Source organism: Macaca thibetana, chromosome 11 (genome assembly GCF_024542745.1).
Source record: "Macaca thibetana thibetana isolate TM-01 chromosome 11, ASM2454274v1, whole genome shotgun sequence".
Classification (NCBI taxonomy): Eukaryota; Metazoa; Chordata; class Mammalia; order Primates; family Cercopithecidae; genus Macaca; species Macaca thibetana.
The window spans coordinates 1065984-1092141 of NC_065588.1; the positions used below are offsets into that span (position 1 = coordinate 1065984).

Sequence of the window (26158 nt, forward strand, 5' to 3'; positions counted from 1 at the left end):
TCTTTTTTGTAGAGGGCTATTCTAAGACCAGTGCTTTCCCAGGGCCTGGGTATATTATGTAGTATGATGAATATCACAGAGCAATTGCCCTTGTTTAGGAACTACATATTGGGATTCCTTTAGGATTTTTGTTTTAACTTATGTTTCACTAGGATTCTTCCCCACCACACCCCCAGCTGTGTTTAAAAAATTTACCTAGTTTGTCCCTTGCCTGTTTGGCTACTAGATATATTTAACTGACCTTACAGAGTGCTGCAGTCAAAGTTCAGCATTTAGGCAAAATGGATGGCAGCATTAGCTGTTTTTCTCCTGGCGTGTTACTGTGCATTATCTGGGATGGCATGCTTTGTGAGTATCTGTGTGGTTTCCCAATGAGAGGAGGGAGGTCTGGCTGCATTCACTCTCACAAGGTGACCTTTGTTTCTACGCAGTCTCTGCTTTAACAAAGCATTGTCTAATCAGTCTATCAATACATATTTATTGAGTGCCTACCATGAATGCCCAGTAGTATGCTGTGTACTTTGAGAGATTTTTTTCACAAGGGGACAGGGTAGAAAGAGAGAAACATGCATTTGAATTTAAAATAATGTTAACATGAAATATATAGACCGTGTGTGGTTTTATAAACACGAATTTCTGGAGGAGCAGAATTCTAGAGTGAGGTTAAGATCATTATTTTTCAATTTTTTCAGGCATTTCAGGGATTTTTTTTTTTTTGGGGGGGGATTTGTTCCTAGAGAATTATTGAGTTTCTTTTGAGGTGTTGTATTTCCCTTGCTTTTTTGTGTTTCTTGTGTTTATACTTTGGCATCTGTGCATCTGGTGCAGCAGCTGCTCCTTCCAATTTTATGGAGCAGCATTTGTGCAGAAATACTTTTTCCTGTAGGTGTATCTACAGTATTGGTTGGGTAACGTGCTTTGGCCGTACAATAGAATATTATTCAGCCGTGAAGAGGAATGAAGTTCTGATACATGCTGCAGTGCGGATATACCTCCAAAACTTTATCCTGACTGAAAGGAGCCAGATACAAAAGGTCACTTATTGTATGGTTCCATGTATATGTAATATATTTTGTAGATAAATCTACAGATGTAGAATGCTAATTGGTGGTTGCCAGGGGCTGGAAAGCGTGAGGAATGGGAAGAGACTGCTTAAGGGTTAGGAGTTTTACTTTGGGGTGATGGAAATATTATGGAACTAGGTAGAGGCAGTCATTGCAGAACACTGGGAATATACTAAATGTTACTGAATTGTTCACTTTAAAATGGTTAATTTTATGTTATGTGAACTACACCTCAATACCTTATTTTTTAAAAGTTTTATGAACAGTCATAAATTAAAACAGATATTCACTATGGTGATTAATATAATTGCCCTTTGTTGAGTATTTACTGTGAGCTGGAACCTTCTCATATATCGATTCTAAGCCTTATGTCAGCATTGCAAGATAGATTAGGAAGAACAAACAAAGAACTATATTAGTAGTTTAAAATAGTGGCTTTAAACTGCTTAATACCTTGTTTATCAAATCAAGTGAGCCCTTGAAATTTAATCAGGGACTGGACAATAGGGAGTACCTGTGTTACTTATGTTGCTCTGGCTATGTTGACAGCATCTTAAATGATAAACACAGATTTGTTGAATGAGTTTGATACTTTGAAAATTAGCAGTTAGAGGCTAGGTGCGGTGGCTCATGCCTGTAATCCCAGCACTTTGGGAGACTGAGGCAGGTGGATCACCTGAGGTCAGGTGTTCGAGACCAGCCTGGCCAACCTGGTGAGACCTCGTCTCTACTAAAAGTAGAAAAATTATCCATATGTGGTGGCAGACGCCTGTAATCCCAACTACTCAGGAGGCCGAGGCAGAAGGCGAGAGGTGGAGGTTGCAGTGAGCTGAGATTGCACCATTGTACTCCAGCCTGGGCAACAGAGCGAGACTCTGTCTCAAAAAAAAAAAAAAAAAAAAAGCAAGAAGTATCTGATTATGAATTTATATTTATTTGAGTTCTGTATTTTGTCTTTCAGTTTTAAGTTTTGTAGTTGAAAATATGGAACCATAGGTGTGTGCCACCACACTCAGCTAGTTTTTGTATTTTTTGTAGAGATGGGGTTTTGCCATGTTGCCCGGACTGGTCTCGAACTGTTGGGCTCAGGCAATCTGCCTGCCTCCACCTCCCAAGGTGCTGGAATTACAGGTGTGAGCTTCTGTGCCCGGCCAAAACATAAGTTTTATGATATAACACTTGCTCTGTGGGCGATGTTAGATGTTTTAAGTTTTGTTTTCTTTTAATGGAAAACGGTTGGCAACCACTAAATTGTTTTTACAACTCATTTTATAACAAGCCCGTTTGAGAAGTTTTTAGTGTAAAATGCCAGTGTTTCTGCTATCTGATGAAGAGCATCAGGTTGTATAAAATTTTACTGTTGGAAAGTTAGCATTTGGGGAAGACTATTCTAAATATATGTAACTTTGTAGTTCTGACACAAACAGAAGTAATGTTAATAAATGGTACCTCAGGAGATTACTTGGATGGCCCTAGGATGCCAGGTCATAGTAGCCAGAGAATGCTTCAACATATATTGAAAACGCACAGAAATAATTGAGTAGAAATGCTTGCTTACAGTGCTGAGAAAATGCTGATGGAAGTGGATCTCTGAGTGCAGGAGAAAGTGCAGCCTGTCTTGAGCAGAGGGCCATGAGCGCTCAGGGGTGTGCCCTGTAGGAAGGGAGCCCTGGATGCAGGTGCTCTTTTTTAGTTTTCTCAAAATAGAGCTGAAAGGATTGCTATTTATTCAGCAGGCAAGCTGAGGGCATTTTCCTTTCCTGCTGAAGGCTGTAATTCTGCCTCTCTCTGTAGTTCTTTTGCCCAGGAAAAGGTATAGATGAATCAGCACAGCTTTGTTGTAATGATAGTCCTCTCTTTACTGTGATCATGTATGAGCTAATTTATATTGTAAAAAATATATTTAAAGCAAAACTGTGGGTCCAGTGTAGTTTGCCAATTTTACTGTATTTCATTTTAGCCACTGCTTTTTTTTTTTTTTTTTTTTTTTTTTTTTGAGACAGAGTCTCACCCTGTTGCCCAGGCTGGAGTGCAGTGGCGCAATCTCAGCTCATGGCAACATTGGCCTCCCAGGTTCAAGTGATTCTCCTACCTCAGCCTTCCGAGTAGCAGGGACTATAGGCGCCCACCACCAAGTCCAGCTAATTTTTGTATTTTTAGTAGAGATGGGTTTTCACCATCTTGGCCAGACTGGTCCCGAAATCCTGACCTTGTGATCCGCCCGCCTTGGCCTTCCAGAGTGCTGGGATTACATGTGTGAGCCACTGCGGCTGGCCTAGCCACTGCTTTTTAGAGTAATTGCCATAGCTGGTTGTGTCAGTTTGACATTTTGATTTCAAAGATTGTATTATAGTCGTTTGCCAAATGTCATTGAGTTCAGGGTTCTTGAATGATAGGCATAAACTCACTGGTGCTTTGTTTGTTAAGAGTATTATATAAGGCCGGGCGCGGTGGCTCAAGCCTGTAATCCCAGCACTTTGGGAGGCCGAGACGGGCGGATCACGAGGTCAGGAGATCGAGATCATCCTGGCTAAAAAACGGTGAAACCCCGTCTCTACTAAAAAAAAAAAAAAAATACAAAAAAAAACTAGCTGGGCAAGGTGGCGGGTGCCTGTAGTCCCAGCTACTCAGGAGGCTGAGGCAGGAGAATGGCGTAAACCCGGGAGGCGGAGCTTGCAGTGAGCTGAGATCTGGCCACTGCACTCCAGCCTGGGTGACAGAGCGACTCTGTCTCCAAAAAAAAAAAAAAAAAAAAAAAAAAAGTATTATATAAGATGATTTTGTAATTTTTTTTTTTTTTTTTGAGATGGAGTCTTGCTTGTTCCCCCAGGCAGAGTCCAGTGACGCCATCTCGGCTCACTGCAACCTCCGCCTCCTGGGTTCCTGCCATTCTCCTGCCTCAGCCTCCCTAGTAGCTGGGACTACAGGCACCCGCCACCACGCCCGGCTAATTTTTTGTATTTTTAGTAGAGACAGGGTTTCACAGTGTTAGCCAGAATGGTCTCCATCTCCTGACCTTGTGATCCTCCTGCCTTGGCCTCCCAAAGTGCTGGGGTTAACAGGCATGAGCCATCGTGCCCGGCCTTTTTTTCTTTTTTTCTTTTTTTTTTTTGAGACGAAGTCTCGCTCTGTTTCCCAGGTTGGAGTGCAGTGGCGCGATGTCGGCTCACTGCAAGCCCCGCCTCTCGGGTTCAAGCTATTCTCCTACCTCAGCCTCCTGAGTAGCTGGGACTACAGGCAGGCACCACCACGCTCGGCTAATTTTTGTATTTTTAGTAGAGACGGGGTTTCTCCATGTTGGTCAGGCTGGTCTCGAACTCCTGACCTCGTGATCCGCCTGCCTCGGCCTCCCAAAGTGCTGGGATTACAGACGTGAGCCACGGCGCCTGGCTTATACTTTCTTATTTTGTCTGTAAACTCTGTGTATAGTGCTTAAATGAGAGTTTCCCTGGACTCTAAAGAGTATATTCATATTGCCTAATGAAGCTTTTATGTGTTGATTTCAGGTTATTTGCTGCCTAACTTTAATACTTAAGTGAACTTATAACTGGATTAGAACCTTGATGATACGGGGTGGGTAAGGGATTTTCAAAAAGCAGGTGGATTTTACTTACAGGCCAAGGTCTCAAGGACAGCTATTGCTTTCTAGCTTTAAAATGTCCCTCATTAGTGTACATTTGAAGGTTTGGCAAATTTCTTAGTTTTAGTGTTCATTGTTTCTTGACTGGAGACTAACTTTGGAACTGATTTTGGAGTATGTGGAAGAGTGCATTGTTAGAGTAGCACTGATTCTTGATCTGTGCATTTTTTGTTTTTGAGACAGGGTATTGCTCTGTAGTCCAGGCTGGAGTGGTGTGATCATGGATCATTGTAGCCTTGACCATCCCAGCTCAAGTGATCCCCCAATCTCAGCCTCCTGAGTAGCTGAGACCACAAGCGCGTGCCACCATGCCAGGCTAATTTTTAATTTTTTTTTTTGTAGAGACAGGGCCCTGCCGTGTTGCCCAGGCTGGTCTTTCCTCCTACCTCCTTGGGTCAAGCTACTGCAGTGATCTCTGTATTCCTCCTAAGCCTCCCAAAGTACTTTATTTTTTTTTTTTTTTTTTTTTGTTTTTTTTTTTTGAGACGTGTGAGCTACCCAGGCTGGAGTGCAGTGGCCTGATCTCTGTATTCTTGCCTCCCGGAAGAATATTCTATTCACCCTCTTACTTTATAAGCACAATTGTACCTTTTTGTATCTTTTTAGTAGGCCAATGCACTCGTTGTGATCTTTTCAGCCTCCCAAAGTGCTGGGATTACAGGCTTGAGCCACCGCGCCCGGCTCACCCTCTTACTTTATAAGCACAATTGTACCATCTTCAGGAAGCACTCGTTATCTTTTAGCAATGTTACTTCTCTCCAAACGCAGAGTAGGTAACAGTAATTTGTAGAGCTATTTCTTTAATAGTTTTTCCTCATTACAGAGTAATACTTAACATGATAAAAAAGTGTGTGAGAATACTAAAGGGTATGTAGGAAAAAAACCTTCTATACTTCTATGCGTCGTAGACATACCCAATTGGGTTTATGCATGCATGTGTACACATACCACACACGTTTCTTTCGTTCTTGTAGAGAGACAGGGTCTCACTGTGTTGCCCAGCCTGGAGTGCAGTAGTACAATCATAGCAAATAGAGCCTCAAGCTCCTGGGCTCAAGTGATCCTCCTGCCTCAGCTGCCTGAGTAGCTGGGATTACAGGTGTGATCCAACAGCCCTGGCTAATTTAAAAAATTTTTTTTTGTAGAGAAAGGGTGTCACTCTGTTGCCTGGGCTGGTCTCGAATTCCTAGCCTTAAGCCATCCTCCCTCCTCAGCCTCCTAGAGTGCTGGGATTATAGGTGTTAGCCACTACACCTGGTCCACACATTCTTTATATGACTTTAAAAAACTGATTTAAAAAACTTAGAGCATCTGCCCCACGTTACTAAATACTCTTCAGGAAGGTTATTTTAAATGACTATATGAAATGATGTCATGTTTTTAGCCATTCTTTTATTGTTGCATATTTAGGATATTCCTTTTTTTTTATTATAACACTGTCATGGCTATGTTTGTTAATGCATTTTCACATTTTCTGATTGTTTTCCGAAGGTAGATTGCTAAATAATCGAATCTATGTGTCAAAGACGATGAAAGGAATTACAGCAGAGTCCATTTCCCCGTATACATTATACGCTCTTAAAGTGTTTAACGTGGCATTGGTTACTTTGTAATGAAAAAAAGTTACAAAGATTAGTCCGCAGATTATTATATTATCTACCTTGTGTTTGGAGAGAAAAGCAGCATGGCTAAAATATAGTCTCTACTTCTTGATGATGACACAATTGTGCTTATAAAATGAAAGAGGTGTATTATAATATTCTTAAAGAATGCATCTTTTTAAAATAGCTCTTGATCAGCCCTTCGCAATTCGGTCCTTGAGGAAATTAAGCTCTAATGCCCTGAGGTATCTACCCTGTGTAGTAAAATTAACGTATTTCCTGTGCATCTCGAGCTATACTGGCTTGAATTATCCTTGAGAGAATTGAGAAAACAGTCCTGAAATTATTTTATGTAGGGCTTAATTCTTTAGCAGAATACAGTACTGGTTAAGAAAGGCTGTTCTGGATATACCTACTGACAAACTATTTTCCGTAAAGATTAGACTATCTCACTAGCAGTCTGTAAGAATGCCGGTCTCACTTTACATCTTAATGTTATCTTTACCCTGAAAAAAAACTTGCCTGTGTTGTACGTTAAAAAGTATTATTTTGTTTTAATTTGCATTTTTTTTGTTTACATTTTTCATGTGTTTACTTGCTATTTGGGTATTATCTGTGAATTGTGTATTTTTTGTTAATTTTTCTTGGGGGAAGGGAAGAGCTTAATATTTAATTTATATGGGCTCTATATAGTGAGGATAAAGTTTTTTCTTTCACATTTGTTATAAATAATTTTCAGTGTTTGTCGTTTGCTCTTTAGTTTTTATGTTTTTGATGTATACACATTTTATATTGGTAAGCAGTAAAAGGTACCACACTTTTTTTTTTTTTTTTTTTTTTTTTTGGCAATTCCTTACGTTTCTTTTTTTCTTGGAAAGGCCTTCTTTATCTGAATGAATATCATTAAATGTGTATATATGTTTTTTGTTTTCTAATTTATTTGCATTTTACTCTTAGTTCTTTAATTTTCCTTAAGAATTTATTTTGTATTTTTGTGTGAGGAGACAAACTTATTTTGATGTTTTCCTAATAACTGAAGATTGTTCTACACATTGTGTGGTAAAGATCGTTCCCTTTCCTTTTGGTTTGTGGCATTTTTTGTTGTTGTTAAGTGCTTATATATTATAAGATCTACTTTTCTGTTTGTTATCCTTTTTTCTGGTACTTTCTTCTAGTACTAGATTGATTTAATTATTACAGGCTAATAATTTTGTATTAATGGCCGGTTGGGCATTGAAAAAATTTCCCTCCCATATCTGTATTTTTGCCATTCTCACTCTTGTTCTGAGGTGCTGCCAGATACTCTTACCCAACTCTTTATATATCCCACCTGCCTCAGGGCTCGGCTCAGATGCTGTTTCTTCACAGGGCCCTCCCGAACCCAACCCTATCTAAAGTAGGAAATCCTGTACCCAGTCTGCCATATTATCCTGTCTCTTCAATATCATTTATCACAATTTGTAAATAACATTCTTGACAGTTTGTCTACTTTCTTTTTCATTGGAATTTCGGTGCCATGAGGGTAAAGATCTTATTTCTCTTGCTTACTGCTGTATCCCTTGTACCTGACACATAGTAAATACTCAATAAATATATTTGGATCTGGAAGTTCATTAAAAATGAACTTCAGAACTGTTCTTTTTCTCAGTCAACCACAATCAGGGTTGTGTTAAACCTGCAAATTATTTTTCAAGTATGGCGTACGGTGGCTCATGTCTCTAATCCCAGCACTTTGGGAAGCTGAGGTGGGTGGATTGCTTGAGCCGAGGACTTCATGACCTGCCTGGGCAACATGGTGAGACCTCATCTGTAAAAATAAAAATAAAAATAAAAAGGTAGCCAAGTTTTGTGGCATACACTGGTGGTCTCAGCTGCGGTGGAGGCCGAGGTGGGAGGATCACTGGAGCCTGGGAGGTCGAGGCTGCAGTGAGCCAGGACTATGTCACTGCACTTGAGCCTGGGTGACAGAGTGAGACCCTGTGTCAAAAAAATAAAAATAAAGTATGGCTTACTATTATTTTTTTAATTGATTAAAAGTTTATTTACATGTTCCAGCAAAGTGCTGTAGTTTTCTTCATTTAAGTGTTGTACATTTCTTGTCAAGGTTACCACTATGTAATTTGTAAAAGTTTTTTTCCTACTTCGAATGGATTTTTTCCCTATCATATTTTTTGAGTAATTAAAAATTGAAACAATCTCAAATTTAGAGAAAAATTGCAAATACAGTAAAAATAACTTTTTTGCCTCCGTAACCATTTGAGGATAAATCGCCAACCTATATGTCATCATACCTCTCCCTTTATACAGTATGTGTGTCCCACAAAATGGGACCTTTGGCATAGCCATGACATTCAGGAAATTACCTTAGAATTCAAATTTCATTTGTTGTTCTGATAAACAAAAATAATCTTTGTAAATAAAAAAGATTGAGTTTAGAATCACAGGTTACATGTCTCTTTCATCTCCTTCAATCTGGGACAGTTTCTGTCTGTTTTTGCCTTCGTGACCTGGATACTTTCAAGGATTATAGACTAGTAATTTTATGGAATATACTTCTATTTGGGTTGTCCTGTGTTTCTTCATTATATGCTCAGGTTGTATATCGCTGAAAAGAATATCGCAGGAGTGATGCTCTGTTCTTGTCATTGTACCGTGGCAGATGGCACACGATTGTCAGACTGTCTTATTACTGAAGATGATCACTTTGATTACTTGAGCAAGGTGATAATCCCTTTCCAGCTTCTCCACTGGGCAGTTACTCTCCTGTTGTAATCAATACTTGTTTTGTGAGGAGATACCTTGAGACTATATACATATCTCATTCTTCATCAACTGTTCAATTTATTTATGTCGTATCTGTATGGATTTATAGATCCCTGGTTTTCTCAGTAGTTTGTATGTAACCACCATTATTGAATTTGATGCTCAGTCTGTCCTAGGGTTGGTCAGTGGGAGCCCATTCAAGCTCACTCCTGTGTCTGTTAGACATGTTCCTGTTATTCTTTGAGTACTTCCTTTCTTTCTGGTGTGAAAATTTTAGGTTCACTAAAGTTATTTAATATTCTTGTGTGAACATTTCATTTAAGTTTTCTTGTTTTTGTATAGACACCTTAAGGTTAAACAAGTAGCTTTATTTGAAATGTCAATTACCCCTGTAATATGGGGACCAAAAAATTTGTTAAAAACTGTCAGAAAAAGCTGTGCATGGTGGTGTGTGTGCCTGCAGTCCCAACTACTCAGGAGAGGCTGAGGTGGGAGGATTGCTTGAGCTCAGGAATTTGAGATCAACCTGGGCAGTAAAGCGAAACCCTTCTCTCTCTATTAAACACACATGCACACACACACATAGATACACACACATAGATACACACACACTCACACACAGGAATTTGTCAGAATAAGGAAATACTTGAGCATCTATCCCAGCTCATATGTTTGGATTAATAAAATGCTAAGCATCAGTAAAGAATCAGGTATCCCTGTGTGGCTACTTAATTTTTTTTAAAATTCCTGAAGTGAAAAGTAATTATATTTCTTTGCAATAAATAAGAAAGGACCAGAAGAGAAACTTGATTGTTGTGTCTTTTAAGCCTTCAGGTCCTTGTCTCCAAGATAATTTTATAGAGATTTTTGAGATCAAAATTTTGGCACCTTAGCGTACAACAGTACTTGGCATTTTGTAGGGATTCTCAGGGAAAGATATTATTTTATGTTAGGTGAAAGGAGGAGAGAAATTAGAATTATTCCCAATCTCTTCTGTTTCCTCTCTCTTTCCTTCTTTGAGAGAGATTATAGTTGAAAAGAGGAAGCAGCAATATAGTTCAAAAGAGGAAGGAACATAGATGGAGAGAGATGTTTAAGTTTTTGAAGAGATGATGAGATGAGATTTTATTTTTTTGTGATGGAGTCTCTGTCACCTAGGCTGGAGTGCAGTGGCACAGTCTCAGCTCACTGCAACCTCTGCTTCCCAGGTTCAAGTGATTCTGCTGCCTCAGCCTCCTGAGTAGCTGGGATTACAGGCGCACACCACCACGCCCGGCTCATTTTTGTAGTTTTAGTAGAGACGGGGTTTCACCATGTTGGTCAGGCTGGTGTTGAACTCCTGGCCTCATGTCCTGTCTGCCTCGGCCTCCCAGAGTGCTGGGATTACAGGCGTGAGCTACCGCACCCGGTGATGATGAAATCTTAATTAAGACTCTCAAGTTTTGGAGAGAGATGTTCGAGTTTTTCATCTTTCCCTGAGAATGCCTACAAAATGCCAAATATTGTACTTGTTCACTAAGGTGCCAAAATTATGAAATTATCTTGGGGATAAGGAACCTGAAGGCTTAAAAGACACAACAATGAAGTTTCTCTTCTGGCCCTTTCTTATTTATTACATACAGAAATAATTACTTTTCAATTTAGGAATTAAAAATATAGTAGTCACACAGGGATACCTGATTCTTTACTAATGCTTAGCATATTTTTTGTGGGAATAATTTTTATCCCTCTAACAGTAAAATGATGTTAAAAGCCCTTGAAGAAAATGAAAATTATTTCCATTTCATACCCTTGAAGCTCTGATTTTATTAATAATTTTGTTTTTTGAGCGAACAAAACCTCAAAATATACCAGCATGGTAAATTTATTGATTTCTCCTCTTATGCCTGATTGCTTATCAGTTTGGTTCTTTTGTCTGAGAATGATCCAATTAGACTAATTTTTTTTACAACAGGGAACTTTCACCTTCTTACGCTGTGTTCTCGTTGGAGCATTGCACAGTCTCTGCATACGTAGAGCGTGAAGATGGCATCTTTATGTATACCTTCTTAAGTAAGCTAAACTGTCTTGAGAATGACAGTAAGTAGCACATTAAGACACGAAGGGTTATTTCTTTTTTGGCGAATGGTTCTTTGTTTAAATGGAGAAACATAAGGTCTTATATTGAGAGGTAGATTTATTTAATATTCCATACGTATAATTTTAAAAATATTTCTCCTGTCTCAGAATGAAGTGAGGGTTCTGCTAAGGCATCTTTGTAATTCACACCTTTCTTTGAACACGCTTTGCCTTTATTCCTTATTGAGGGACTTGAATGCACAATCATTTGTGTTTTTTTTTTTTTATATGAAATAGAAATTTGATCATTTATACCAAAAGTTAGTGCTATATGATGATATAAAAGTTCCTTAGATAGAAACATTCCAGGCTGGATATCTGACTCCTTTTATCATCTGCATGATGTACTTAGCTGTATGTAAAATGGAAAAGTAGCAAGTTTAAATGACTGGTAAAGTTGGAGGCACACTGTGCTACCTAGCGGTTCTATTTCTGTGTCTTCTTGAGAGAAACTTTTACCCATGTGCTCAAGGATCTAGATAAATGGAGGTGTAATTTATTATAATAGTAATCTAGATAGGATCTAGATAGATGGAGGTGGTGTATTTATTATAATAGTGAATACGTACAAAAATGCTTAACTGTTCCTCAGTAAGTGAATGGATAAATTGATATTATTCGTGTAGTGGAATTCAAGTAAACAATCCTTTTCTCCAGAATACTTAGGGCAGATACAGTTTGGAAATTAGAAATTTTTAAACATTAAGGGTAATTCAGTATGTATACCATTTATTGTATAACACTCCCATTGGGATTTGGAAAACACCTCATAATCAAACATACAATTTTTTTTCTGTAGCAAAATTTATGAATATTCATATTAAGTGGGATAAATAGATTTTAAATGCCTTCATACTGTTTGGGTTAATTACACTTTAAAAATAAGTTATGAGAAAACTTAAGAGCTTTTTGGAGTTTAGATTTTTGGATAAAGAATTGTGGACCCACATTATATAGTTCATAAAATGAATGAAGTAGAGTTACTTGTATCCATGTGGATTAATCTCAAGCTTATTATGTTAAGTAACAAAAGGAAGTTGCAGAGATAACTGTGCAAATAACATCATTTATGTGAATTTTTAAATAATAGTGAGAGAGCTCTGAAGCAAATAAGGCAAATTATTGGTGGCGGTTTTCTTACTTTGTTGTATGTTTGAATGTGACTTTATAACCTCAAACCTCTGCTTTTAAACCTTCTGTTTTATGTTAAGAATGTAAGGTTACATTGAGTTAGGCAATAAGAATGTGCTACAAAGCATGTTAGAACTGGAAGAGTTCTTTAAAATTATTAAAATTATCATCCGTTCTTTTTTTCTTTTTCTTTCTTTTTTTTTTTTTTTTTTTTGAGACAGGATCTCAAAAAATACGTACTCTCTCTATATAAATATATACTCTGTCGTGCAGGCTAGAGTATAGTGGCATGATCATGGTTCACTGCAGCCTCAGACTCCTGGGCTCAGGGGAACGTCCTGAGTATCTGGGACTGTAGATGCATGCCACTGTGCCCGGCTAATTTTTAAAATTTTTTTGTAGAGACAGTATCTGTGCTGCCCAGCCTGGTCTTGAACTCCTGGGCTCAAGCAGTCCTTCCTCCTCGGCTTCTCAAAGTGTGAGCCACTGCGCCTGGTCTACTCTTCTTTCTTCTAATCCAAGTCATTTCTACTTGTTAAGAGATTCTCTTGAATATTTATTTATTTTCCCTTTTTAAACCTTACACCTTTTACTTCTTTTCAAAACATATTTTGGTTGAGATATAGTTTCCATACAGTGAAATGCACACACCTTAAGTATCTTGTTTCCATGAGTTTTGACAAATGCCAACACCCGTGTAATCCACAATTCTCTCAAGATACAGAACATTTCCATCATCCCACAAAGTTCCCTCGCATCTCTTCCCAGTTAGTATCATCCCTGCCGCCCAGCACAGGTAGTGTTCTGATTCCTTTCACTTTAATTTTGCATGTTCTAGAACTTCATTTAAATGGAATCATACAGTCTGTACCCTGTTGTGTCTGGCTTTTTTGCTCCGCATGTTTTTTTACATTTATCCATATTGTTGCATGTATCCCTAGTTATCCTTTTATATAATACTCCTTTGTATGAATGTGGTACCATCAGTTTATCCAGTCTTCTGTTGATGGACATTTGTGTTGTTTCCAGTTTTTGATTTTTATGGATAAAACCACTGTAAACATTTTTTTTTTTTTTTTTTTTTTTTTGAGACGGAGTCTCGCTCTGTCGCCCAGGCTGGAGTGCAGTGGCGGATCTCAGCTCACTGCAAGCTCCGCCTCCTGGGTTCACGCCGTTCTCCTGCCTCAGCCTCCCGAGTAGCTGGGACTACAGGCGCCCGCCACCTCGCCCGGCTAGTTTTTTTGTATTTTTTAGTAGAGATGGGGTTTTACCGTGTTAGCCAGGATGGTCTCGATCTCCTGACCTCATGATCTGCCCGTCTCGGCCTCCCAAAGTGCTGGGATTACAGGCTTGAGCCACCGCGCCTGGCCTGTAAACATTTTTATATGGTTGTGTTTATTGGTACATGTTTTCATTTCTCTTGGGGTAATACCTAAGGGTGGAATTCCTGGGTCCTAGGGTAGGTGCATACTTACCTTTATGAGAAACTACCAGACCAATTTTCAGTGTTGGTTGTGACTGCTTCCCATTCTTGCCAACATTTAGTATTGTTGGTTGTCTAAATTTTAGCCATTCTAGTGGGTGTGTAGTATCTTACTAAGTGGTATCTTACTATGGTTTTGATTTGCATTTCCCCAGTTACTAAAGATGCTAGTCACTTTTTCATTTACTTATTGTTTAGTTAGTTCAATTGCTTATTGTCCTTAGGAGAATGTTCATCTTCCCCAGGAATGTATTTTTCTTTTTGAAGTATCTAAAAACCACTTAAAAAAAATTTTTTTTTGAGTTGTAGAAGTAGTTTATATATTCTGGATACAAGGATACAAGTCCTTTAACAGTTATATGTGGCATGCCAATTTTATTTTTATAGTGGTCTCTTTCCTTTTAAAATTTTTCCTCATCACTCTTTCCATATGATATAATGGTCTCTTTTGATAAGCAGAAATTAAAAATTTTGAAGTCTAATTTGTGAATTTAAAATTTTATCATTAGTACTTCCTAACATAGCCATCCAAATATCTTCCCCTTAAAGTATAAAGTCTGAAGCTGGTCATGGTGGTTCATACCTGTAATCCCAGCACTTTGGGAGGCCGAGGCTGGCAGATCACCTGAGGTCAGGAGTTCGAGACCAGCCTGGCCAACATGGTGAAGACCCCGTCCCTACTAAAAATACAAAAACTAGCTGGGCCTGGTGGCGGCGCCTGTAATCCCAGCTACTCAGGAGACTGAGGTAGGAGAATCGCTTGAACCTGGGAGGCAGAGGTGCACTGAGCCGAGATTGCGCCACTGCACTCCAGCCTGGGCAGCAGAGAGAGATTCTGACTCAAAGAAAACAAAAAAAAAAGTATGAAGTCAGCTGAAGTGATGTGAAAGCTTTTGTGATCATAGACCTAAGCATTCGAATTGCAAATATAACTTGGTGTGAAAGCTCTGCGTATGGATGCAGAAATTAAATGTCTGTCTGGAATTAATGGTAACAAACGTATTTATTGGGGTTTGTGTGATAGAATTGGCAGATAACCAGAAAAACAAATTTATTTTCCTTTTAAATATGAAGGAAAATTTATGAAGGAAAAGCAAATTTATTTTCCTTTTAAATATGGAAACATGAAGTAATCTTGTTAGGCAAACCTACATTGATTGCCTTTCTCTGCATTAATTTCTCAGAAATTTTCCTCATTAATTTTCTTGAGCTCTTCTATCTACTTAATGTCTTTACAAACACATATGCAAAAGAGTCTCAGACACATCCTATTTGATGATTGTCATGGAGAATATTAAGGGTTTTTGTACAAATGTTTGTGTTTATGCCGCGGTGTTTTGCTTCCAAGAATTTATGGTCTTCTCTATGCAAGTTTTATCATTTTTGTTGTCAGGTGTTTTTATTTCCAGGTCCTTTCTGTGGTTTTTGTTGTTGTTGTTGTTGTTTTTGTTTTTAATTTTTACTTTTGTTTTTGAGACAGAATCTCACTCTGTCACCCAGGCTGGAGTGCAGTGGTGCAATCTCGGCTCACTGCCACCTCTGCTTTCTAGGTTCAAGCAGTTCTTGTGCCTCAGCTTCCCTAGTAGCTGGGACTACAGGCATACACCGCCATGCCCAGCTAGTTTTTGTATTTTTAGTAGAGATGGGATTTTACCATGTTGGCTACGCTGGTCTCTAACTCCTGACCTCGCATGATCCGCGTGCCTCAACCTCCCAAAGTGCTGGGATTACAGGCGTGAGCCTCTGTGTCCAGCCAATAAATACTTTAAAAATAAATGTTCAGGCCGGGCGCGGCAGCTCATGCCTGTAATCCCAGCACTTTGGGAGGCCAAGGTGGGTGGATTATGAGGTCAAGAGGTCGAGACCATCCTGGCCAATATGGTGAAACCCCGTCTGTACTAAAAATACAAAAATCAGCTAGGCATGGTGGCTGCGTGCCTGTAGTCCCAGCTACGTGGGAGGCTGAGGCAGGAGAATTGCTTGAACCTGGAAGGCAGAGGTTGCAGTGAGGCGAGATCACACCACTGCACTCCAGCCTGGTGACAGAGCAAGACTGCGTCTCAAAAAAAAAAAAAATTTTTTTCAGCAGTGTGAGGAAAATATACATAAAATATAAGAACAATAAAATGCTACTGTCTGAGAGATGATGTGGCTTATACCTGAACGCAGCACCGAAGTGGGCAGATAACCTGAGGTCAGGAGTTTGCGACCAGCCTGGCCAGCATGGCGAAACCCCATCTCTACTAAAAATACAAAAAATAGGGGATGGTGGTGTACACCTGTAATCCCAGCCAGTTGGGAGGCTGAGACACGAGAATGACGTGAACTCTGAAGGAGAAGGTTGCAGTGAGCTGAGATCACACTACTGCATTCCAGCCTGGGCGACAGAGTGAGAGACTGTCTCAAAACAGAAAGGACTTGGAAATAAAAACAGCTAACAACAAAAACCCATAACATAGTCATTTATTATCATTATCAAGTATTAAGTACTGTATATAATTGTATGTACCACACTTTTATATGACCGGCAATGCAGTAGGTTTACATTATTGCAAACACATGGGTAATGTATGTGTTACAACAGTATGATGGGTGTGATGTGATAGGAATTTCCCACCCCCCCGACCCGAGAAGGAGTCTTGCTGTGTCGCTAGGCTGGAGTGCAGTGGCATGATATCCGCTCACTGCAACGTCCGCCTCCAGGGTAAGCGATTCTCCTGCCTTAGCCTCCTGAGTAGCTGGGATTACAGGTGCACACCACTACACCCAGCTAATTTTTGCATTTTTAGTAGAGACGGGCTTTCACCATGTTGGCCAGGATGGTCTTGATCTCTTGACCTTGTGATCCACCCGCCTCTGCCTCTCAAAGTGCTGGGATTACAGGTGTGAGCCACCGTTCCTGGCCTGTGATAGGAATTTTTTTAGCTTCATTGTAATGTTCTGGGACCACTATGATACATGCAGTCTCTCGTTGACTGAAACGTCATTATGTGGTGTATGTAGAATGCATTTATGACAGTAGGACTTCCCCATTTTCATAGCGTTTTCATTTGTTCTTTTTTTTTTTTCCCCTGAGACAGAGCTTTGCTCTGTCACCCAGGCTGGAGTGCAGTGTCATGATCTTGGCATCCTTCAACTCCAGGGTGCAAGTGATTTTCCTGCCTCAGCCTCCCAAATTGTTGGGATTATAGGCACCTGCCACCGTGTCCAGCTATGTTTTGTAGTTTTAGAGATGAGGTTTTACCATGTTGGTCAGACTGGTCTCAAACTCCCCCACCCCAAGTGATCCACCCACTTCGGCCTCCCCAAATGCTGGGATTACAGGCATGAGCCACGGCACCCGACCACATTTTCATTTATTCTTTAACTTCTGTTCTGGGTTGTGGTGGCATAAAGATGGATTATGTCTATTGCTGAAATAAACCTGTTGTCCAAATTTTGATGTTCCCCAGCAATTATCTTGCTACTTAGATTTATGTACAGCATTCGCGGAGCAGAAAGATAGATTATCTTATTTTTCCTGGATTCAGAGGCAGAGAGTGGTTGTTAGAATTCTAGTGGAATTGCTTGTTCATTTTCTTGACTCTGACATTATTTTTAGAGGAGAATGACTTTGGTTACTAAGCTCCAGATAATGGGTGAGAATGTTAAACAATTTAATCCACCCATTCGAGTTCTAGTGTGGGTCTTTTTTGCATTTTGGTGAGTCTCCTGCTTGTGTTTAGATTAGTCTGAAAACTTTGATTTGGTTTAATATTTGAGGGCTTTCAGTGTGCTTTGCTGTACAGAAAATAAATCTCTGTCATTAACTCAAAGAATACTGAACTAACAATAAGGAGGAGTAAATTACCTTGGAGGCTCTTCCCCTGTCTCATTCTCTGTGGTTCAGACTCGTTAAATTAATTTCTTCTTTTAAAATGTTTGTTTTAAAATTATGGAAACTAGAATTCAGTTGACGTTTATACAAAGTGGGGGGTTATATCTGTATATAAGTTTTGACTCCCCCCAGATTTAACTGTTAATAGCCTACTGTTGACCAGGGCCTAACTGATGACATAGTTGATTAACACATATTTTGTATGTTATATGTTAACATGTATTTTATGTATATACTGCATTCTTACAGTAAAGCAAGCTAGAGAAAAGAAAATGTTATTAAGAAAATTGTCTGGGTGTGGTGCCTCATGCCTGTAATTCCAGCTCTTTGGGAGGCCAAGACAGGCAGATCACATGGTCAAGAGATTAAGACCATCCTGGCCAATATGGTGAAACCCCATCTCTACTAAAAATACAAACATTAGCCGGGCGTGGTGGCGGGCATCTGTAATCCCAGCTACTCGGGAGGCAGAGGCAGGAGAATTGCTTGAACCTGGGAGGCGGAGGTTGTAGTGAGCTGAGATCGTGCCATTACACTCTAGCCTGGGTGACAGAGCGAGACGCCGTCTCAGGGGGAAAAGAAAAAAATCACAAGCAAGAGAAAATACATTTACTATTCATTAAGTAGAAGTAGACCATCACGAAGATCTTCATCCTTATCATTTGTGTGTTGAGTAGGCTGAGGAAGAGGAAGAAGAAAAGGGGTTGATATTGCTGTCCCAGGGATGACGGAGGCAGAAGAAAATCCATGTGTCAGCAGACCCTTAAAGTTCAAACCTGTGTGGTACAAGGGTCGATTGTACTTTGTTTTCATAGAGATATATTAAAGTTTTATGAGTTTAGTTCATAGTGATCTTATAGGTTCTAAGCTTCATTTGAATATGTTGCATGTAAAATAAGTGCTTTATCTGTGTTCCTTTTGTCTTTCTTTTGTTGTTAATTTAAAATTTGTAATAGGTTATAACTCTTAGGTTTTACCCATTTGTGAGCTTTATTTTTGGGTAAGAACTTTATCCTGTACTTTTGCTGTGCTTTGTATAGTACTGTAACTATGAAAGATCTTTGTTGACTGTTAATTATCTGAAAATGCTTCTTTTTGCTTCAGGTCAAATATTGAATAAACCTAGAGCATATAATTAACATATTTATTAGGACTGTGGTTTGTATTTTGGCCAGCTTGGATTTAAGAATTATTTGTATTGGTTGATGTTGAACTGTTTTTTTTTTTCTTTTTCTTTCTTTTTTTTTTTTTTGGAGATGGAGTCTCTCTCTGTTGCCCAGGCTGGAGTGCAGTGGCAGGATCTCAGCTCACTGCAGCCTCTGCCTCCCAGGTTTTAGCGATTCTCCTGCCTCAGCCACCTGAGTAGCTGGGATTACAGGTGTGCACCACCATGCCTGGCTAATTCTTGTATTTTTGGTAGAAATGGGGTTTCACCATGGTGGTCAGGCTGATCTTGAACTCCTGACCTTGTGATCCACCTGTCTCGGCCTCCCAAAGTGCTGGGATTACAGGTGTGGTGATTTTTTTAGAATAAGAGTGATTCACTGCATTATTTTTTTAAAGAATAGGTGGTATAACTTCCCAGATACTTGAAATGCAGCTAATATACAGTAGCCATTTACTTTCAACATAATTTCTCAACATTTAACTTTTGTCAGTTTTTCATCAAAAATTTATTGAGGACTTATAGTAGTCAAGTACTGTGCTGTGCCCAGGGTAAGAAGATGACAGTCCTAAGTCCTAGAAAGTTCATTGGTGATAAATACCAAGAATTAAATTGCAGATCAGTCTGATAAATGCTATTCTGTGGATAAGCATACAGCCCTGGGCAGCACAGATGAGGACATCAGATAGCCTAACTAAATGGGAAGCTTGACTTGGTTGACTTAAGAATTATTTAAAACTCTTTTGCATGTTACAGTAATAAAGTTTATTTAATACATGGATTTATATGTTTCAGAAAAAAAATGTTCTTAATTTAACATTTATAAAAGGGTACAGTGCTGGTGTTTTCTCTGACTCTGATCTTCTTGATAAACAGTGTACTGAGTTCTCTGTGATACGTTTTGCTTGTAATCATGACCATTTCACGTATCCACATTTTTTTTTTCTCTAAAAATGTCTCTAGACTACATAGTTCTGTTATTTTAGGAATGAGAATAAACGGGATCAAAGTGTACTCTTGTTCTAAGAAACTAGTGAGTTTATTTGTTGGAAGTTCTGCCTCAGAAGAGCTTCTGATATTTATCTAAAATATATGAATAGTAGTTGTGATCTGTCATTGTTTTTTGCAGATATATTATTGTTGTAATAAAAGCCATAGGCCCTGTCAAGAGAGTTAAGAATTTTCATTATTGTTGTTCACAATATCCTACCATTTCATTGAGATATAGCTTGGTGTGATAATAGTACAGTCCCTGGAGTAAATTTTAGGCAAATACTTTCCCAGCATTTCAAAATCAAGCTGAGTGTAAGAGTGAGAAGTGGACTAGTGGGTGTTGCTGTAAAATTTGGAGTGTGAGATCATTTTGCAGTGTGTCGGGACCAGACTTCCCAAACAGACATTCTAGTATTATCTTACAGCTAGATCTTTCCTAAACTCAATGTATCTGTTTTTGGTTGATCATTATAGATGGCTGTGATGTGTGAATATGCCCATTTTATCTTCTGTGTGAATACGCTGGAGAAAGAGTAGCCTTGCTTGTAGTCTGCTTTTTTCCTTCTTCTTCTTCCAAAGGAGTTGGCAGGAATTTTTATAAAATAAAGCTAGCCTGATTGTAGCCAAAAGAGGAAATGTTGGTTTATATTTTAGTGGAGAAAACTGCTGTATAGACTTCTAGGCTACCACTCAGCATTGTTGTATTTTTATACTCTAGTAAAATGGGTGCGAGCAGAGCTGAAGAACCAGACACACTAGTAGTTAACGTTTTCTTTCTTTACCGAAATAGTAATTGCCATGCTACATTTAGCCATATGTGCCAAAGCGTATGTGAAACTATTAGCTATAGCCAGTGTATATTTCTCCTAACCTGAATGAATGGATGATGAATGTTCAAAAAAGGAGGAACAGTCATACCTAGAAATCAGCTTCCCTGTTGAATGTAACTTCTGGTATTTCCCTTTGGGATCTATTCACTCAGGAGTGTCGGGATATTTTGTTGACTTCCAAGGGAAAGAAACTAGGCTTTCAGAGAGTTAGCATTTTGATACATCTTTTTATTGAGGGTCTTTTGAACTCCAGCAACTGTTAATCATTAAAAGATGATGCTGGTAGTGAAATGCATTTTTAAATTTATATTCATGAATTTAAACTCCTGATTTTTTTTTTTTTTTTGGTGAGTTTATTCTACGAAAGAAATAGTAGTGCTTTTCAAGTGTTTAAAGACTACCATAATTGAAAGTTCACTACTTGCTAAAAGCATAATACCCAAACTGGAAATGATAAAGGAAAATGTCATTGTCTTTGTATTAAAAAAGAAGATATCTATTAACAGTCATCATAAACAATGTTAAAAGAAAAATGGCACACTTGGAAAAATATTTGTAACATACACAGCAGGTGAAAGATTATTTTCCTAATACGAAGAGCTCTTAAAATGGATTAGGAAAAAATATTCAATAACAAAATCGGCAAAGAACGAGAAGGGAGGAGTCCCAAAAGTAGATACACGAAGATACACGTAGAAATGATTTGTAGTATGTGTCAGAATTACAATTGTGCACACTTAAGTAGATACACGAAGATACACGTAGAAATGATCTGTAATATGTGTCTGAATTACAATCGTGCACACTTTGTGATCCAGCAATTCCATCTTTGAGAATTCCCAAGAAAAATGTGGATTTATGTGTAAAGATGCATATGTGAAGGTGCCTCTTACAATAGTGAAAAATGAGAACTAACCTAAAATATCCATGAGTGAAATTTTATGACAAATATCTTCTCTCCAACCAATTTTTTATTATGGTAAAATACATATACAATTTACCGTCTTAACCGTTTTGAAGTGTACGGTTTGGTGGCATTCAGTATGTCCCATCTGTCTTCAGAACTCTTCTCGTCCTGATGAACTGAAACTCTATACCCATTAAACAATAACTCCTCATTCTGTCCCCCTCCTGCATCCTGGCAACCACACTTCTATTTCCTTTTTATCAATTCGACTGCTCTAGATACCTCATGTAAATGGATACATACAATGTTGGTCTTTTTGTGATTGGCTTATTTCACTTAGCACAATGTCTTTAAGGTTCATCCACGTTGTAGCATGTGTAAGAATTTCTTTCCTTTTTAAGGCTGAAAAACGTTGGCAGGTGATATGGTTTGGCCGTGTCTCCATTCAAATCTCACCTGGAATTGTATCTCTCAGAATTTCCACATGTTGTGGGAGGGACATAGGAGGAGGTAACTGAATCATGGGGGCCGTGCTATTCTCATGATAGTGAATGAGTCTCTTGAGATCTGAGGGGTTTATCAGGGGGTTACGCTTTTGCTTGTTCCTTATTTTCTCTTGCTACCGCCATGTAAGAAGTGCCTTTTGCCTCCCACCATGATTCTGAGGCTTCCTCAGCCATGTGGAACTGTGAGTCCAATTAAACTTCTTTTTGTTTCCAGTTTTGGGTATGTCTTTATCAGCAGCGTGAAAACAAACTAATACTGCAGGCACCTTGTTTCCAAAAAAAAAAGAGATTTTTTTGAATGGATAATGCAGATATTTATACCCTCATTTAAAGTGTGAGGAATCTGAAACCCAGAAAGATGGTGACATGTCTGAATGTCGTAACTAGTCAGTGTGAGAGCCAGAACTAAAACTCTTGTTTTCTCATCACAGTTTAGTGTTCTTCCCAGTGTGGTACACTGCTAGACCTTGAATCAGGGAATGATCTTTTTTTTTTTTTTTTTTTTTTTTTTTTGAGACGGAGTCTCGCTCTGTCACCCAGGCTGGAGTGCAGTGGCGCGATCTCGGCTCACTGCAAGCTCCGCCTCCCGGGTTCCCGCCATTCTCCTGCCTCAGCCTCCCCAGTAGCTGGGACTACAGGCGCCCGCCACCGCGCCCGGCTAATTTTTTGTATTTTTAGTAGAGACGGGGTTTCACTGTGGTCTCAATCTCCTGACCTTGTGATCCGCCCGCCTCGGCCTCCCAAAGTGCTGGGATTACAGGCTTGAGCCACCGCGCCCGGCCAGCCGGCAAGGGAATGATCTTTTATTGTTGCTTCTTTATTCCTAAAAATAAGATTTTTGATGTAATAGCCTTTTGGAATTCATTGTATAATGTACTGGACTTTACGTATCCATTCAGATTAAAGGTTCATATACCTTCTTTAGGGACACAAGCTAAAGATATGCCCTCTCAAACATTTTTAGTAGTTTATCTGCATTAATACCTTTATTTAATTAGTCACCCATGTTGTTATCATCTCCTGTATAAAAAGCTTTGCATATTCTAATTAAAAAAAACTTTGCTATATTATTATCTTTAGGTATTACTAGTTTTGATTTCTGCAATCTGCTCTGTTTTTGCTACTAGAGGAGGAAAGCTGATTTGGAGTTTTCTTTTTTTCTTGGTTCTAGATTTAGTGGGCTGCAAGGATTGCTTTGAATGCCAGCTCTATCACTTACTCTGTGATCTTGGACAAGTGCTTAAACCTCTCTAACCTCGTGCCCTCGTCTATAAAATTAAATAATAGTACATGTGTTGGGTATCTAAAATAGTCAAATTCACAGAATCAAAGAGTGTAATGGTAGTTGCTGGGGTGGGGGAAATGGAGAGTTACTAATCAACAGGAATATAAACTTTTGGTTAAGATGAATAAGCTCTCGAGATTTGATGTACAACATTGTACCTGTAGTCAGCAATAATGTATTGTACACTTCAAAGTTGTTAGGAGAGTAGATGTCATGTTAAGGATTTTTACTACAATAAAATTAAAAAAAAGTCCGTGTGTCATAATGAAGATGAAATAACATAAAAAATGTGTGGCACAATCTGGCATATACAGATTACTTGTTAAATGTTAATATTTATTATTTAATGTTTATAATACTTAAAAGTCATTTTATGTTTCGCTGTCCTTTGGTTTTGTTTGTTTGTTTGTTTGTTTGACACGGAGCTTGCTCTGTGACCCAGACTGGAGTGCAGTGGTGTGATCTTGGCTCACTGCAAACTCCACCTCCCAGTTCAAGCAATTCTCCTGCCTCAGCCTCCCGAGTAGCTGGGATTACAGATTTGTGCCACCACACCTGGCTAATTTTTATATTTTTAGTAGAGACAGGGTTTCACCATGTTGGCCCGGCTGGTCTTGAACTTCGGACCTTGTGATGTGCCCGACTCGGCCTCCCAAACTGCCAGGATTATAGGCGTGAGCTACCGTACCTGGCCAATTTTTGTATTTTTAGTAGAGATGGGGTTTTATCATGTTGGCCAGGCTGGTCTTGGTCAGGCCTGGTGATCCACCTGCCTTGGCCTCCCAAAGTGCTGGGATTACAGGTGTGAGCCCTCGCGCCTGGCCATCCTTTGTATTTTTTAATGAAAAAAAAAATTTTTTTTTTAAAGACAGAGTTTCACTCTTGTTTCCTGGGCTGGAGTGCAATGGTGCGATCTTGGCTCACTGTAACCGCCACCTCTCAGGTTCAAGGAATTCTCCTGTCTCGGCCTCTCGAGTAGCTGGGATTACAGGCGTATGCCACCACGCCCGGCTAACTTTTGTATTTTAGTAGAGACAGGGTTTCATCATGTTGGTCGGGCTGGTCTTGAAACTCCTGACCTCAGCTGATTCGCCCGCCTTGGCCTCCCAGTGTGCTGGAATTACAGGCATGAGCCACCACGCCCGGCTGTTTTGATGAAATTTTTTGAATGAATGTATTCATATTCCTGTAGATTTCCCATTTCCCATATTCCCTCAACTTTAGTTTCTGTGTAATACCTTCTATTAATTTTGAACAGTGTCTTTATTATAGTTTATGCAAAGTGAGGAGTGCCATACTTATTTCGTTTCCTGTCGGGAATAAACTGAAGTTAAATTACTGACATTTTCCATATTATCTCAATTATTTTTTAAGGACCTGTGAAACAGAATAAGGTGAATCCTAATTTGCTAGATGCAGATTTCTTGTAGCTATTTTTGATTCCTGCAGGCTGCTCTGATTTGCTACTTGAGGAGGAAAGCTGATTTGGGGTTTTCTTTTTGTCTTGGTTCTAGCACATGCAGATGACGATCCAGGCTCTCCAGGATGAATTACGGATCCAGAGGGACCTGAATCAGCTGTTTCAGCAAGATAGTAGCAGTAGGACTGGCGAACCTTGTGTAGCAGAGCTGACAGAGGAGAACTTTCAGAGGCTTCATGCTGAGCATGAGCGGCAGGCCAAAGAGCTATTTCTTCTTCGAAAGACATTGGAGGAAATGGAGCTGCGTATAGAGACTCAAAAGCAGACCCTAAACGCTCGGGATGAATCCATTAAGAAGCTTCTGGAAATGTTGCAGAGCAAAGGACTTTCTGCCAAGGCTACCGAGGAAGACCATGAGAGAACAAGACGACTGGCAGAGGCAGAGATGCACGTTCATCACCTAGAAAGCCTTTTGGAGCAGAAGGAGAAAGAGAACAATATGTTGAGAGAGGTATGTGGCTACTTTTTTAGTTTTATGATTTATTGATTATCTTTTTTTTTCCCTGATTAATCAGCATCTTGGCCCCAATAAATCTATGTGCTTTGCTGTGCTAGTGGAAGAGAATTTCATCTTTTGTATTTAAGTGCGTCACTGATTTCTGTTGTGATTTGCCCTGTTGTAAGGGCAAATGGGATGACATTGTCAGGCATGTATGCTGGCTCAGTGACTTTCTGGGTCTTTTCTCTCTTGCTCCCCTGATTTTGAGAGTTCATTTGTTGCTAAAGGGGTACAAAAATTACTTGATTTTTCACTCATCTCTAGATCTGTTCATAGAGACAACAAACACAACAAAACCAGAATCTAGAGTAGCTAACCATTTAAAAATATTAATAAAAGAGAGTAAGCGGTTATCTCAGCTTATGTGTGCTCATAAAAGTCCTTGGCAGCAGTAATGGATATTTGCCCTGTGGTTTCCATGGAAACTGTTGCCTTGCTGTAAAAGATACGTGATAAAAATCGTTGGCTGCCATGGAGGCATAGCTGGAGAGAGTGATGTAGAGACACAGTGTTACTTATTTTTAACCTACCTCGGTGACTACTGATAATTTTTTACTTTTCTAAATAATGTATCATTTTCAGGAGGCATAAAGGAAGAAATCATCTTATATTGAATTAAAAAATTAATAGCCATAATAACTTTTCTATATATGGTTGGATTTCAGATATTTTTCACTTTTGGACAGGGGAAAATAAATCCCCAATCTCTGTTAGTATAAGTATGAATAATTCCTTTTTAAATGAAATGTGAGGGAGGAGGTTTAAAAAATGACATATTCCCAAAGCAGCAAAATAATAATTTAAAAAAATACTTCT

General features: G+C 39.1%; 1 protein-coding gene across 15 annotated transcripts in view; it reads left to right on the forward strand.

Annotated features, from left to right (window-relative positions):
• Positions 1–26158, forward strand: part of ERC1 (ELKS/RAB6-interacting/CAST family member 1) — a 534923-nt gene that overhangs the window by 68655 nt on the left and 440110 nt on the right. For all 15 annotated transcript variants that reach the window (XM_050747035.1, XM_050747039.1, XM_050747032.1 and 12 more), the window contains one exon: positions 24878–25294. In XM_050747035.1, coding sequence (XP_050602992.1) covers positions 24878–25294 — 417 coding nt within the window. The remainder of the gene's footprint in view (positions 1–24877; positions 25295–26158) is intronic.